Source organism: Phaethon aethereus, assembly GCF_964289735.1.
Source record: "Phaethon aethereus genome assembly, chromosome: 5".
In the NCBI taxonomy this organism is placed as follows: Eukaryota; Metazoa; Chordata; class Aves; order Phaethontiformes; family Phaethontidae; genus Phaethon; species Phaethon aethereus.
Window position 1 is genome coordinate 50,529,887 of NC_138579.1, and position 17,607 is coordinate 50,547,493.

The 17,607-nt window shown below is 36.5% G+C and overlaps 1 protein-coding gene across 1 annotated transcript in view; it reads right to left on the reverse strand.

Annotated features, from left to right (window-relative positions):
* PDHX (pyruvate dehydrogenase complex component X) overlaps positions 1-17,607 on the reverse strand; it is a gene marked incomplete at its 3' end in the record, with an annotated part of 62,985 nt that overhangs the window by 29,807 nt on the left and 15,571 nt on the right. The window contains exons 3-5 of the mRNA XM_082000759.1: positions 14,918-15,018; positions 2,711-2,916; positions 1,115-1,213 (exon numbers count right to left, since the gene is read on the reverse strand). Of these exons, the coding sequence (XP_081856885.1) occupies positions 1,115-1,213; positions 2,711-2,916; positions 14,918-15,018 (406 nt within the window). The remainder of the gene's footprint in view (positions 1-1,114; positions 1,214-2,710; positions 2,917-14,917; positions 15,019-17,607) is intronic.

A 17,607-nucleotide genomic window follows, 5' to 3' on the forward strand; every position in this document is an offset into this window, starting at 1 on the left:
CTCCTGGATGTAAGTTAATTAGGTAGCTCAAAGTCCTAGAGGGTTTCCACCTGCCATAGCCTAGTAACACACCATAAATTACCATTACACTTACATAATTTAGAAAAAAAAAATCTCTGATAATTTGCTGTTACATAGGATATTATATCTATTCAACTCAGCCAAAGAACATGGGAAAAAGAGTTTTGAAAAAACAGCAGACTTCCACTGTCTGCTTCTCCAGGTTCAATTCCAAGTTATGCTGACCTGATTGTCTTCTAATGGAACTAAAATTACAGCAACTAACAAGGTCTCTGTAAGTGAATGATGGCATTTGTCAAAAGGAATAATTTTACTGAGAACAAAAATAAGTATTCCTGCCAAAATCCTCATCTTCAATAACATACATGCTAATGTGAAGATAATGCACCATTTCAAGGCTAAGGGCTCTGGACCTACCACAACATGCTTTTACGCGTAAGTTCCTCAACTCCAAGGTTTGAGTGCCAATCATTACAACGGAATACTCAAAAAGTATAGTAAACTACTAGAAGCCTGATCATAACAAATCACAGGTTTGTAAACAAACATTCTTTAAATAAAAGATGAGTGAAAAAACAAAGATGGGAGAAAAATAGAACTCTGGATTTTTTACCATTAGACTTCATTGCTCTCCCCAGCCTAATAAAAAAGGGAACAAATTAAATCCTGACAAGACTTCATAACTGAACTTCAGTGAAAGAAGCAGAAGATCTGAACTCCCCAAAGAAAAGGAGTTGAAGAAAACAGGCCACTGGTATTTTATTTTGGCTACGAATACATCTCTGAGTAGCAAACAGCCTAGGAGTTGATAGCCACCATTAGGCTGAGCTGCATGAGATGCGATAGCAGTACCAGACAACTCAGATGGGATATAAAAACATTAAGATTTTTTTTTTTAATTAAAGGCTTCTTACAGTATTTCCTAACCTATTCTCCGTATCTTCTCAACAGGTTTTTCAAACTTAATTAAGCCATTCCTCCATAGAAAAAACTAGAACAAAAATGAACTTTTCAAGTTCACAGAGATTGCTCTAGGTTCAAAGAAAGAAATAAAGGAATATCAGATTGTAGCTTTACTGAAATATCTACATACTCTTTAGTGAAGATTCCTCGAGGCCCAGAAGGTGTAACATTGCTTGGATCTAGTCCATGCGTCTCCAGAATGTTGCGAGCTGCAGGACTTAAGCGAACCCTAAATAAATAAGAAGAAAAATAAACTATTTAAATAGTAAGATTAACTTATTTCATTTAATGTTTATCAAGAGAAACTGCACAGTATATGCTCTATTTCAGAAGCAACAGCTGGGGAAGAAAAGAGAGTTCTGTACAAAGGCTGTGATCTTAACACTGAAGTCAGACTCTGTGCCCCTTCACCAAACTTTAATGCAAGGTTGAGTTTAAAAACATAACAATGACCTTAAAGAGATCAAAATAAAGAGTAGAAGACTCATCTCCGAATTTTCCTTAGAGCAGCAATGCAATATACTTATGAATTCTTCTGGAAAAGGGCCATCAGTGAAGAAACAAATACATTTTTTAAGACCAGCTTGTTATAGTAACATTAAAAAATGAGCTTTAGGAGCTCAGACAAGAGGGTTTCTCATGTCTATTAATTGTTTGGCTACCTGTATTTGCATCACTAATGCAGCTTAATTCTAATTAAGGCCTCTGCCCTAACTTCAATTTTATTTTATAGGATTGATTTAATGAAATGGCTATTTTTTCAGAAACCAAAAACCATACAGGTGTAGTTGCATAATTCAGTATGAATAATAATTAGGAATTATTATGAATTTGCTGACAGCAAAAGTAAACATATAGCAAACCAGATAGAAAAGGCAATGAGGTTTTTAAAAACAAATAAACAAACACCACCACCCAGAAAACAAAAAAACCCCACGGAACCAAACAACCAAAACCAAACAGTTTGTGTAGCACATGCTATCAAAATTAGTTTCCTATTCTCTTCATTAATAGGCTAAAAGTGGTAATTTTACCACTTTTGTGCTATCACAATTCACTCCATATAAGAAGTGATACCTCCAAATAAGGTACATCCTGCAACGCAAACCAGTGATTTATAGGTTATTGTTACTTGACTAACACTTTGGGGTTAATTTACTCCACCTCCAAGATGTTTGCAATGCTTAGAGTACCCTAACAGATCAAGACAAAACTAACAAAAAGCACGTAAACCCGCAGTTTTGAGTTTTTCGCACTCCACTGTCATGAAAATAGGAAGAAATTTTTTCTAATATTAAAAGTGCAAGAGCTTAAAAGAGTTTTGGATTGTGCCATTTGTTTGCTTGTTTTTTCTCCTAAAAAAGAAACTGAAAACAAGTTATAGGTATACTGAACATCTGATGCATAAGAATTAGTGTCCATCACATATAAACACAACTTCTTCCTAATCTAAGCTTAGAATCCTTCATAAAGCAATTGTATGTCAGGATGAAAACACATCCATAGAAGGTGTTCTACTAAAACTATGTTGTTCAAATTCACTTATTGGGCTTACAAGCAAAGAAATATTCTGGTCAGGCAAGCTTTATCACCTCACACATACTGAAACACTTTCTTAAACTAACAGCTTAATACTAGGTAAAAAGGGACAAAAGAGCCTTCTTGGTTCAGCTCTACTGATTTAACTAAATAAGAGTTCCATTTCGTAACAAACATAGTAACTTACTGCAATTTTCCAGGTCGATGTTCCAGTTTAGGAGGGACTGAAATTGAAGGACCTGCAGGAGCTGAGGTAAGCACAGGTGCTGGTGGAGCCAGAGAAGATTGATCACTACCATCAGCTGGTATTTCAACTTGCTTCCAGTCCTGTCCTTCCTCTACCAGCAGAGCAATTAGGGAGCCCAAGCGTATATTTTTGCTTCCTTCTTCCACCTAAATTTAAGGCAATGAGAACATTAAGTTACATATTGAGCTGTCTGGACTAATATGACTAAAAATCATGGATGTGAAAATTTCAAACATATTAATGACGTTTCATCAGGAAAATATATCCCATTTTATTCCTACTATTAATAAGATTACTTGTGACTGAAATTAATTACAGCTGCTATTATAAGGTGAGGAATATTAACTTACATCCTGTACATCTAAAGTTAGCACTCAGAAATCAAAGTAAGCAAGTTACAGACTACTGAGTATCTCCAAGAATAAAGTCAAATTAGCTACTGAAAACACATGTGGATGCCTAATCTTTCCAAACAGAGCCTGAAAATTTTGCTTGACACATTGAGCAGATGTACTTTGAGGTGTCTACCCTGTATCCAGCAGTGTTACTTTTTAAAACAAGCTTGTAAATTCAGAAACTAAGGAAACATGAAGAGACCAAAACCCCACAACAATACTGCCCCATTACTTCTTTTTTTAAAACAAACAAACAAAAGATAACATTTGCTTTCCACTAACTTCCACCTCTAAGTTTGTCTATTTTAATGTAACTGGTGTCAAATAACAAGTCTGTCCACCAAGAAAGTGTTACCAAAAAAGTTGGCAAGAAAACATGCTAACACTTAGTTTTAGAAGGCAGGCATTCTTTATTGCAGCGCTGGATGCACGGGGGATCACTCCACCTAACGTGCATACCCTGAAACAAAAGTTCATCCTTCATATATTTAAAGACATGAATATTCACACATTTTCGAAGAAATCTCCACCTCCCTGCCTATCTACTACATTTACATAATGCTGGCATTGCAAAACTACACTATGCATGCATGCGGGTCTTGGGTGGTTGTCGGTGGTCGCTTGGGGAGTTAGCCCCCTACTCCTTTTTCCCTTTTATGGTCACGGGTCTCCTGAGGATAGTTTCTTCTCCTTGGATGTTTGCCCCTTCCGTTGTACAGCCAAGCAATTCTTTCTTATCATCCTTGTTTGGGCACTCCTGCTAGGATGTTTCTATTCTCAAGGTTAAGATGTCTTCTCTGTACTCATTAATTTCTCAGTCCTTGCTCTTAACTCTTCTTTGTTTTGATTTCATGAGGCCTCTTGGTTAGCATTGAAGCAACTATAGCCTAAGAACTATGACAGTAGGCTGTTAAACGTAATCACACAGTTATTAGGCTAAAGAAATCTGTACAAGAGTTAAACTAATCATGTAATCAATAACCCTCCAAAAAGTACATAAATGTATCAAAAGTGATAGCACTTATATGATATGTAAATCACTATTTCAAAGAACATCTGAACAGACATCTTACAGAAAGATAATCTAATTAGAATGGATAAGGCCAATCTATTCTAGATGTTCCTTTTAAAACAAAAAGATATCTGTATCACAGTCAAAATATCTCTCTGATGCTTTGGCAGATAAAGGCATGGCAGTCATGTTAACTTAATAATCTAACGAAGGGCTCCTCCTACAGCTTCTGAAATGGCTGCAGCAATATAACTCTTCAGGTTCTCAAAAGCAATATCATTTCCAAGGCATCAGTCCAAACATAAAGATAGCCCTTTAAGACCACAGGTAGTCAAATGCAACTTAGACTGTACCAGCCCAAATAGAGTTGATTTCCTAACAAAGGAAATGGACATTGTATTTCCACCATAACACCATATTGCACATACATTTGCCTCAAATGAAGCTGGAATATATCTGCATTGATGACATTTTACCCCAATAAATGCAAATCACTATAATTTAAAAAGGCCAAAGACAGACACACAAAAATACACATAGTGGGTATCACGCTGTTCTTACTACTTTAATTGTTTTTGGGGTTTTTTTCCCCACTTAAACACTAATAAATAAAATAGAATGCTGTAAAGACTGTACTAGACAGATGGATGTACTAGAATGTTATTACTCCAGTAAGATTGTTGTCTGCACACTGTTAACTCCAGTGACAGAATGTATCAGATTTCACAGGATTACCCAGCTCTCCCGCTAGAAGGACCAACACTAGACCTAAGAAGAAACAGCAAAGGCAGTTTGTTCTCAGTATGTTCCGATAAGATATCTCACATTTACAATTTTGTCAGTTCACTTTTCCCCCCCATGAACACCAGGTAAATTCTAGTGTAATACTTCTTAGAGAGTATTTATGACATGAAAAAATATTTAAGACTTAGTTCAATTATTTCTTTTTCTGACTCTTGATGTATTCTTCTCCACTAATATTCTGAAAAGCTTCATTTGAGAGAAGAAAGCCTGAAAAGTCTATGAAGACTTGATCATATTTTATTTTTATCGAGATGGCTTTAAAGTACTTGGGGATGGCAGAATGCCAACCAAAAGTCCTGAACTGATTTGTCAAAGGCTGAGAGATTCTATCACAGAAAGGCCCACTGATAAACAGGTTTGTAAAATTATGTATAATTGCAGTATTACTACCACTCATGATCAAATAAAAACAGCAGCTTGAAGACAGTACAAACACAACCTACCTAACCTAGTTACCAAAACACAAAAACTGGCAAAACCAAAAGAAAACAAAACTATAAACATATGAAATACTGAAGTTATTCACTCTAATAATTTTACAGCATTATCATACTTAGCACTGAACAAGGTATTTAGGAAAACTATGTTTATCAGCATAATACTTAGATGCTCGATCCATACCAATGACGATGCAAAACAATATCCCCCAAGTTCAAAATACTCCCTATAACATATTAATATGCAGCAATCAACATTTTTTTCCAATATAAGAATAAATCAAATTTTTTCATGTCTTCTCTTTCCTTTACAAAAGCTTGAACATACAACAGATAACACTTATTTTTATAAGCAGTCTACATATTGTAACTGAACAGATCAAGAAGCACTGTGACACGCTCGTGGTGTCAAGCCCTAACCACAATTTTGGTGTCAGAGTGCTTTAATGGTGCTATGATAACACATGCAGAAATCCAACAGGGATTGTTGAGCCTTCAGAAACATAACACAACACTTATACTAGTTAGGCTTTGTTTGTAACCCAGCATCATATGAGCATTCAAAGCCATCAACGCTGTCAACTCTCACTCTTCAGAGCAAGCCCACTGTGTTTTTCCTCATGTTCACCACTCCAAGACAGTTATGTAAAAACTCCAGCATTCCTTATTTTCCAATGCAAGTTTCCAGCCCAGTTTACTGCATAGTTTATACTTTTCAAAAGTGTACACATCTGTTTTAAAAACCTGTTTTTAAACACACAGCCTTTGCAGCTCAGAACTAGAAGAAAAAATACTGTTTTGCTTAACTTTTCATCTCCTGAATTTTTGAGTCACTTCCACATTTTCCTAATTCACGCTACCAGAAAACCTCTCCGCATAAATCTCAATGAACCCCAGAATCTGAGATGTAGAAAGAGCTGAAATAAGTAGCTTCACAATACTTCTGTTTCTGCGTGTACACATAGCCAAGAAGAGTCAAAAAGATCCTAACTTTGCTGACAAACCAGCAAGTCACAGGTGAGCCATGACAGGGAGAAGAAATTGGAGGAGATTAAGTGCACAGAGGAATAAAGTTCCCTCGGAGCTGTTGCCACTGCAGCACAGCGCTTTAGTCACTAACACACATATACCAAAGTAGATGTTTATTTCCTACACTACAAAGAAAGGTGGACAGAACTTCTGCTGGCTCACTCTGCAGTGGAAGTTTTATACTAAGTAGTTTCAGTTCACACCAATTCTCATTTAGGTCATAAATGAGAAAATGGTAATGGATATTAAATATAGTTCTTAAACAATAATTCATGATCTGGATTTGGTCCAAATTGAACTAGTAAGTATTTTAAGCAAAAAAAGTCAGTGTATTATAATTTAAAAAGCAACTCTACTGAAAGAATAATCACCATTCTGAAATTACTCTTCTAATACTTTCATTCAGTCATGTCATGTTTTACTGCATTTACACTGAATCAGATGTGATCATTAACAGGCCTATACAGACAGAAAAGGAATATATGCATGAGTATCTACTTTACTGTTAGCCTGCTCTTTCTTAAACCATACATACTCATACAGTCAAGAAAAAACAAGAAGGGTTACAGAAGTTGAATTCATTCGATCTAATGAACCTTCCATCTTCAAAGGTAAAAACCAGGCAGAGAGTGTGTTTATTTGACTCCATTTTCTATACTGAACTCAGTCAAAATGGTGCAGAATTGTAGTTGGCATCAAAAAACATAAAATTGTATGAGGTTTAATAAGGCCAAGTGCTGGGTCCTGCACTTCGGTCACAACTCCACGCAATGCTACAGGCTTGGGGAGGAGTGCCTGGAAAGCTGCCCAGCAGAAAAGGACCTGCGGGTGCTGGTTGACAGCCGGCTGAATATGAGCCGGCAGTGTGCCCAGGTGGCCAAGAAGGCCAAGACCATCCTGCCCTGTATCAGAAATAGTGTGGCCAGCAGGACTACGAAAGTGATCATGCCCCTATACTTGGTACTGGTGAGGCCACACCTTGAATACAGTTTTGGGCCCCTCACTACAAGAAGGATGTTGAGGTGCTGGAGCGTGTCCAGAGAAGGGCAACGAAGCTGGTGAGGGGCCTGGAGCACATGTCTTATGAGGAGCGGCTGAGGGAACTGGGGTTGTTTAGTCTGGAGAAGAGGAGGCTGAGGGGAGACCTTATTGCTCTCTACGACTACCTGAAAGGGGGTTGTGGCAAGGTGGGTGTTGGTCTCTTCTCCCAAGTAACTAGTGATAGGACGAGAGGAAATGGCCTCAAGTTGCGCCAGGGGAGGTTTAGATTGGATATTAGGAAAAATTTCTTCACCGAGAGAGTGGTCAAGCATTGGAACAGCTGCCTAGGGAGGTGGTAGAGTCACCATCTCTGAAGTGTTCAAAAAAATGTGTGGATGTGGCACTTCAGGACATGGTTTAGGGGGCTTGGTGGCATTGGGTTAATGGTTGGACTTGATGATCTTGAAGGTCCTTTCCAACCTTAGTGATTCTGTGATTATTGCCCCCCCAGGAGTGAGTAAACTTCAGCCAGATGCTGATAACTCAGATGCATCAAACATTCTTAATTTCCCATCAACTACACCACATCTGAAACTTCTGAGTGGCCTTTAGAAGGACAGTCTTTTCAGTAAGAAATCATATCTCCATCCACAAACCTGAGACAGCTTAATGTTATAAACCTTACACAAACACCTACTGAATACCCAATATAGTGCAGAAATATTCACAGGATACTGCAGAAAGACTACGAAGGATCATACTTGAGCTAGGAGAAAAAACACTCAGAAAATTATAGCTCCCCTACTAATTCATTTTCCAAAACATCAGGTTTCTTCTGTACTTTTTAGGAGACCGGAATAAAAGCCTATTTTCGTATCTATTCTGTACTCTAATACTTAAACCCACCATTTCTAGATTCCAAAAAGGGGGATTAAAAGAATCCATTAAAGATTGTGTTTGCATAATAATCTGTTCATGTCACTCCATTAAAGCTGCTTCTCTTCCCTTAATATGAAAGATGTTATGGCTGTACGTATGCTATAATTCTATAGAAAGACATATACATATATGGCATCTGCTTCTCAGACTCAGCTCTTGGTGTATGACTATTATTGGATGATGTGGGTATCTTGGCTAAGGCTGAGTGTCACTGCCCCTTAACACTGATTATCATCATGTAGTTGCTGGAGGGTCTAGTTTTGATCTATCAAAAACCATGCCACAACAACAATACAGGCAAAGAAATTTTGTAATTTGGAATGCATTTGGAATACAAGACAGGAAACACACCATTTCTGAAATACTAATGTTACTTGTAGTCATCATGAATTACTATTAAAGCAACTTGAAAAATAAATACTGGAGTCTGCTATTCTTTTCTTAATGTCTCTCTGGGAATCGTTCTTTAATACTTTTGACAGAGTTAGTCCCCATATCACCTATTCACATAACCTAACAAAGAAGTGTCTGTAAAAGCAGAATAGGTACTTCATATTAAAAAAAAAAAATGAAGAGGCTGCCCAAGTTTTGTCAAGGCTATTAGATGCAAAATAATTTTCAGAAACATTCAAAATTGAAAAGGAGAAAATTTTAAGAAATGAAAGCATTACTCACCCAGTAATTATTAAAATAACTATATGGAGACTAAGAACGCATTTAAAAAACGTCTGATGTGAGATTTTGTCCTGGGATAGCAGAATAGATTTTCTGAAACTTATTAGATATGTTGCTCCACAGTTGAACACAAAAACTCCTAAGTTTCAGGGCGATACAAAAAAATTGAACTTTTGGGAAAAATTACTATTTAGCAATGTAAATTAAAAGAAGGAAAAGATTTTCAAAACTTACTTGTTTATATAAAACTAGCATTTAAAATGCAAGTTATCCTATAGAAATGAAACACTATTGTCAATTTCTTGTAAGCCCTGGTAAGACTTCACTTGCAGCTGAGTTCCATCTTACATCACCTCTCCTCCCCACCCAGCCCTCTACCTATGTTAATGCTTTCATTTTTGCAAAGGATGTTCCCTTTGCTTATACAAAGAAGGAAGATACAAAACAGACCATCACTTCTTAAATGCTGCCACCCAGGAGGCTACTCTCCCTTTTTTTGCAATGGTTATCTATGCAAATACATGCTGTTGTAAGAAAATGCAACTGTAGCAGGGACAACCTAATAAACCAACCCAAACAGCTTTTGTAATAGCAGCAGAAACATGCAACTCACTGTGCGTAAGGTAGAATTTTCTCTTGAACACTGATGGCTCCAGTAACTAGTTTGTATCTATGTGCCTTCTGCTGTTTTCTAAGTAGCTGGATTGCAAATAATACCAGTATGCCTGTATATAATTACGCAATCCACACCTCTTGTGGTGTGGATGATTTTGTTCATTCCCTAGATGAGACCTCGCTGACCAAATTACATAAATCTTTACTATAAATGTTTGCCTTCAACAGCACTTTCTTTCAGAGTACAATCTTAGTTCTTAATAATTGTACGAATGTTAGTAGAATAACACTGTTTTAGTTAAGCAGAAAAGGCTCCAAGATTATACAGGTTTACTAGCTAAACATGAGTCAATATACATGCTGCTGCAAAAAAGGAAGGGTGAGAGAAGCATAGCTTATTTCATTTGGGAAATGTTCCATTAAATACTTCAGAATTATTTCACTCTATAAAGTTGTGTTTAACCCTAGCTGGCAACTAAGCACCACACAGCTGCTCACTCTCCCCACTTCCCTCCCTCCTGCAGCAGGATGAGGGAGAGAATCAGAAGAGCAAAAGTGAGAAAACTTGTGGGTTCAGATAAAGACACTTTAATAGGTAAAACAAAAGCCACACACACAAGCAAAGCAAAATAACCAATTCATTCACTACTTCCCATCAGCAGGCAGGTGTTCAGCCATCTCCAGGAGAGCAGGGGTCCATCACACATAATGGTTACTTGGGAAGACATATGTTAGGTTGGTTTTTTTCTCAGGTTTTTGCAATTAACTAATTAAATTAATACCCACCCTGTTTAGAACTACAAATATAGCTAAGACCAAAAACTGCAATATACTTCTGGAGAAATTTTACTAGCAACAGTTTGGTCACAACAAGATTTAGTAACTGCAGCTTTCAGAAACAGTGTAAGATTTCTGTGGAAAGCCAGCCCCCCAATTTTTAATTTTTCTTCCCACTTTGTACATAAAAATTTGATTGTGAAATGTTTGTATCAAATACAGTGAAACAAGGGTACATAGCAAACATTAAGGAACAAAACAAACATCAAGGAAAAAGACGTTTAAATTTCATTCCTATTTCATTTTTCAGACAGTAGTATCTCTTCACAAATCCTTTTAAATTCTGACTGAATGACATTAAGCTTTAAATAGTTTAATTATTATCAAGTACATGCATATAAATCAACATTTGCAGGGCAACATCTGAGACACTTTGTTTAGTGTGGAACTATAAAAGCAGTCACATCTTTTAGATAAAGTCCAACAGCTCCACGGACTTGTTAAGATAAGCATTCATGCTCAGAAGCGTGACTGAAATAATGGATATCATCTCCATAAAGGGATTTACAGTACAGTCAGAAAAATTTCAGAGTTCTTATTTATTGACCAGAAGATATAATCACATGGATCTAAAATGGATAGAGAGCAACTTTTTTTCCAGAAGAGGTATGGATTAGTTGAAATCTTAATTTAAGCTTCAAGAAATCATTGCTTTGTGCTTACAGAAATTTGCACACTAAAACTAGAAATATTTTTAATTTCATTTCACCCTAAATACAGTGGAATTCTTATTATTTCTTCCTGCATTTCAGATGCACTGCAGTGTACAAAATACTTCTAATCTGGTATTTGACCCCTCTATGTTGGGAAGGGGAAAGATTTTATAGCTTAAAAGGAATCTCACATTTAATTTTGAAATAATATTTTCTAATTATCAACTGGTTCTGAAAAACTGTTTTAAGAAAACACTTACAAAATTGGTATGCATATTATGAGCTAATAACCCTTTAAACAGATCATGCAAAACAAAAAAAAACCCCAAAACATTAGGAGTATTACCCTTCATATTACCAGATTAAAATGGTAAAAATATTTCTACTGTACAACATAAAGGATCTCAGTGAAGAGACGTCAACAAAGCAGTGTCTCCCTAGTTCATGTTAATGAGCATTCAGTTAACGAAAACCTATATAGTAATTTCAATTTTATTTATAGTATCATAAAAATTACTTTTGTCAATTTAAGTTTCAAATTGAAGGCTGGATCCCTCAGTCAGGTCTTACTGTTGATGCAAGAGGGGTTTCTTTTTTTGTTCTGTTTTGGGATTGTGGGGTTTTTTTGGTGGTTTTTTTTCTCTCCCCTTCTTCCTATCACAGAAGGATTTTGTTCAACACAGCTTTTCACTGAGGTCTTGGATCTGTTCTCCTGTGGAAAATTCTGTAACTGCAGTATCTTCACTCTAAGCCACCACTTTTATTCAGCCAAAAATTTTTTATTTCATGTTCATTCCACCCATCCTGTTACATTTTATGTCTCAATCTCTACATTCTTTTCCCACTCCCTTCTCTCCCAATATACCAGTTTGAACTAAACATTTTGACAAAGGGTTTCATAATCTATTACACATATGGCAAAAAAATTTCTCGGAATTTTTTATTTTATTCAAAGTTCTTCCAATTCACCCTAGTGTTTAATTATTGTGGAGGGAGGGAAGAAACAGCTGCAATACTCCACCAGCATGGAAATGAGACTGTTATGAAAGTTTCAAGAAGTGACAAGTTTAGAAGAGAAAAGCATAAGAAATTAAGAAACAAAATGTTAGTCCTTCCAAGCAAACCACAAGGATGGAGTCTTGTGAGGGTAAGGAACACAGACTATAATTTACATGGGTTCTTTTCTTTCAAATGAGGCATAGACTAGCCTATAAGCACCATGAAAGTTTGGAAAATGCAGTTTGCAACAAAAGGTATATTACAGCTTTATTAATGAGTTCCACACACAAGAGCAGCAAAACACCATTATTGTATTGCTGGAAAGCCAAACATTCAATCAGCACAATTTCTGTATATTTATCATTTAGTCTTTAATAACATGCTTAGTTGTATTCTTTCCATTTTCTATGAGGCTATATCAAGATTGTACACAGAGATGGAGTTTCGTCTCTAAGACATTCCTGCTTCATCATTTTTTGCAGCCTTTTATTTATGGTTGGGGTTTTTTTATGATATAAAAGGAATGAGGCAACAAACTGAATGGGAAGTATCAAAGACAACTGAATCTTCTTCTGGAGAACTGAAATATAGTCCTTTCTGTTACAAAGTTCCTACACAATGCAGGGCGCAAGTAATTTAAAAACATACTTTTCATATGAACATTAATGGCACATTCTTTGTATCTTGAATGCAGGAGTTGAAACTCTGATGTACAAGTTGAAGTATGAAAACTTGCAGTTGGAGTTACAACACTATTTAAATACAAAGCCCAACCAAGACAAAAGCCCTCACTGTTCACTGTAAGAGTATAGTGGTAAAAGAGTGACACCACACAGCTGCATAGTCATGCATCCCCTCTCCACCAAATCATGCTGGGCTGTGCCTAAGTAAAGGCAAATATCCATGCCTGCTGCATGGTGTTCATTTCACAGCAGGTTCAACAGCACTTTGTAGATGCAACTGGTTAGCCAAGCAACTGACTTCTATGCAAGGGTAAGGAGCCAGGTAAAGGCAAATACTACAATGCTGGAAACAAGAGTTATTAAGCAATGTTTCAAGAAACAAAGGATCCTTTGACAGAAAGAATATAAGCTAAATTAATAATGCTGGAACAACCAAACCTGACATACTGCGTACCAAGACAATCAAAGTGTCTGTCAAACACTCTTAGAGTTAAGACAAAATAACAGTACTAATACTCACTTTGACATATCTACCACCAAAAAAAGCCAAGAAGTTGCACAGTGATTCAAGTAGATTTCTTCAGTATCCTATGGTTCGAACATTACAAGGTGTTTCATAACTTTTCTTGGAGACACTGTCTCATAGGTAGGATGTTTAAGTGTGGTAAGAAGCTCTTTCTATATCAGTATATGCATGAAACCTGAGAAATACTATGCTGCAGAACCTTGTTTCCCCATTTAGCTGCCTATTTGACTGCCCAACTAGATTTTCTACAATTGTGATTGAACAAGTTGTTTTATGTTAACCAAACTGCAAATTCATTGCAAAATCATATTTAAGATTATCCATGTTTACCTACCCAATTTCTAAAAGGGAAAAAGAAAATATATCAGTGTTCTTGTTGGAAGTACTAGAGGCTAGCTGACAGTTTAAGCCTTCACAGGATAAATAAAAGAACTCTACAGATTTGGATATTGTTTGGGGAAAATTTTAGAAAAAGTGGTGAATACTGAAAGAGAGGGAAAATCCTTTCTGTCTTTATACTCAATTAGTAACAACTTTCATTCCCCTCCCTAAAGATAAAAAACCTCTAAAATAGATTTCCCTTTATAAACATTTAGTGGACAAGAAAAATATAGTTTCCCTTAATTTTTAAGCATCAAACATGACCTTTCAGAAAATTTAATATTTACTTTCAGAAGAAGCAGCAACAGAATGCCTCAGAATTACCACAACCCGCCCCCCCCCCCCCCCCTTCTAAATTCTGGTAAGAATTAACATCAGGTCATTTTGAAATAAGCATTCTTCAAAAATGTTAGAAAAGGAGGAGAGAGGAAAAGATACAGAATTTGACTGTCTCTTTTAGAATACAGTATATAAAGAATAGCACAGGACTTGCAAGCAGACCTTAAGCAATGCCCTGTTAGAATTAAGTCCTTCATTCTGATCTCTGTAGTCCAGTTGTTGTTTCTACATTGGTACAGAACAGAATTTAAAGCCAAACAAACAAGGAACTGAAACAAACTGAGCATTATCACTTATATATGCACATACACACAAATACTCCAAAATTATGTTCAGAGAACTTCACATTCATCTAAGTTCTCATTCTTTATATTAAATCAGTCTAATTTTAAGAATACCAGAAATTAATAATTCTACTGGGTCAGCCCATCTTCTATAATGTTCCATCTTCAATGGCCAGCACAAAATAATCTAGCACAGAGATCGCACAACCTGAGTAAACTACTATCAAAAATTCCATATTCCAACTAACTGATTGTAACTTGTTTTTGTACAACTCAGAGTAAGAGATGTCATAAACCGCAATATTTCACAAGTGTAATTCATAAGGTGCAAAACATACAAAAAAATGTAATTCAATCAGGTTAATTGAAAATCCATTAAACCTGTAGTCTGGTACATGTATGAAATGAATAGAGCAATTATTTCTCATTAAGAATGCAAGTGCATTATTCTGAAATCTGAGCAGATCTGAGCTACCTAAACTAGTTTTTGAGGCAATATGCTAAATGACACTCTTAAGAGAAGTTCTATTATCCTACTCAGAAAGGCAGAATCCCTACCAGTATTTTAGCCAATATGCCATCATCACTTGATTCCATGGTAATCACTGCTTTGTCTGTTTCAATTTCACACAATCCATCTCCAGCATTCACTGTTTCACCTGCAAAATATAACAGAATTTAAGAATACTTAGCCTAAGCTTTCTTTCAGTCTATTTAGCCATGGAAGATAGATATTTATCCATATAATACAGCCATTTTACATTCTCTAGTATATTCTACAGCTATTATTTATCATACTGTGTCTTTCATTTCCAAATAAAAACACTAAGATTCAGAGACACAAACTGCTGCAGCAGAACAGTAACATACTCCAAATGCTGATGTTTACAGTAGGTTTTTCAAGAGAAAATACACACACAATTAAATTTATTTCACAGAATCACAGAATCAAGATCATCAAGTCCAACCATTAAACCAGTGCCACCATGTTCCCTAAACCATCTCCTGAAGTGCCACATCCACACGTTTTTTGAACACTTCCCGAGATGGCGACTCCACCACCTCCCTGGGCAGCTGTTCCAATGCCTGACCACTCTCTCGGTGAAGAAATTTTTCCTAATATCCAATCTAAACCTCCCCTGGCGCAACTTGAGGCCATTTCCTCTCGTCCTATCACTAGTTACTTGGGAGAAGAGGCCAACACCCACGTCGCCACAACCCCCTTTCAGGTAGTTGTAGAGAGCGATAAGGTCTCCCCTCAGCCTCCTCTTCTCCAGACTAAACAACCCCAGTTCCCTCAGCCGCTCCTCATAAGATTTGTGCTCCAGCCCCCTCACCAGCTTCGTTGCCCTTCTCTGGACACGCTCCAGCACCTCAACATCCTTCTTGTAGAGAGGGGCCCAAAACTGAACACAGGATTCAAGCTGCGGCCTCACCAGTGCCGAGTACATTTCCACAAGTGCCAAGTATTTCCACAAGACCATCACTCAGTAACACTGCCATGATTAAAATCCTGAGCCTTCCATATTCATTGCTAGCCATAAGTCAAAGCAAGATATTTAAAACTGTAATTTTTTTAAATACAATGGTCACAGGTAACAACATCTTTAACTAAGTATCACAATTCTCTAGTTTGTATCTATACTATTAAAGATATTCAAATAAAAACCTAAGGAACTTTAGTCTCTTTGGAAAGCATGTCTGCAAGCTTGTTTCCTCAATCTCCTATATAGTTAAAAAAGGTCCTTTAGAAACATACTTATTCTGTGAAGTAAAAATACGCACAAGTGTTAGAAGTTGCTTTTGCTATATGACATGAATAATTTTGACATATATTCTTCCTCTGCTTTTGAGGAATATCTATGCATGAAAAAGATGATATGGTTCTGGATTCTTTCAACAGATCAATACTGCCTAGACAGACAATGCTGAAAGTGAAATTACATTGAAAAACTTTGAGGTAGTTGAATGTTTTGGCCTCAGACAAAATACGACAACCTTTTCCTTACAGAGCACTGAAAAATAGGGACAATACATACAAGCCTTCACAATATTTTTGTGAAGTAAAATTTTAATATTTCCCCGGTACCAGAAATGCTGCAACAGCATTATCTGTCTAAGCATTTACTTTAATTCCTGCTATCACTCTCTGTTGTACTTAACCATCAGAATAAAACTAAATACAGGTGGTAACCTGCACTAGGTGAGAGAGAAACACTTTCTAAAAAAATTATTTCCTGTTTCAGGACTACCTGAATTAGGAGCGGAAGATAAAGTTTTGCATGTTCCTTGTGATCTCTGCAGTAGTAAACACCAGAAACATTCAAAGCTCAGTCACTTACATAATCTTGTAAGTCATAAATGTTCCTATTATGGAACTTGGCAAGGGAGTACACAAAGTAGCACCTGATCTTTTTAATTTAGTAATGTAATTGCCACACTGCACTTTGTGATAACTAGAACATAAACAGTTTATAACAGGAAGTCAAAATTCCAGGCTCCATACTAGTGTTGGATCAACTGGATCATTAATTCAAGTAGCCCATATATCAGATCACTAGGTAAGTACTTCATAGATGTTAAGAAATCAAATTGTTGAGCAAATTCTGTAACCTACAGAGCTAAGGTAGGCAAGCAGAAAGGAGCTTAACTCTGTATCTTAATTATTCTCTTCTCCCAAAATGCAATCAGACTGTAAGTGTTCTGCACCATTAAAAAAAAAAAATCTCAGTGCTAAGCAACCTGCAGCAGTAACTCCAACAGTGCAAGCTAGCCAAAGCAAATACCTTCATACATGTGTTTGTCACACATGACATATCTCTTATCTTGGGTATGTGAGGCTGTTCATAGAAAGCTAAGGATTCCCTTGCACACAGAAGGCAAGAGGAAGAGTCTTCAGAAAACTGAGCAAACCACTTTTCCACTACTTTTTGTTTTCCTTTCACTGCTGCAGCCAAGAAGTGGCCATAAGTTTGGAAGACAATTGATTAAATGCAATTTTAAGAAGAATATTTCATAGAAGTATTCAAAAATCTCATGTGTGTTTCAGTACTCAAAAGCAATAGAAAGGATCATAGTTATTTTCATTAGAGATTGCAAAATTTGTGATAGATCCTAACTGATGCCCACTTTAATGTCAATTACAAATCAGCTTTCCCAATAAACAGGACTGGAAAGAACACTTCTGCAGAGCATACCTTTGCTCTTACACCTTCTAATGAGACAGCAGTATTTGCAATAGAAGTTGC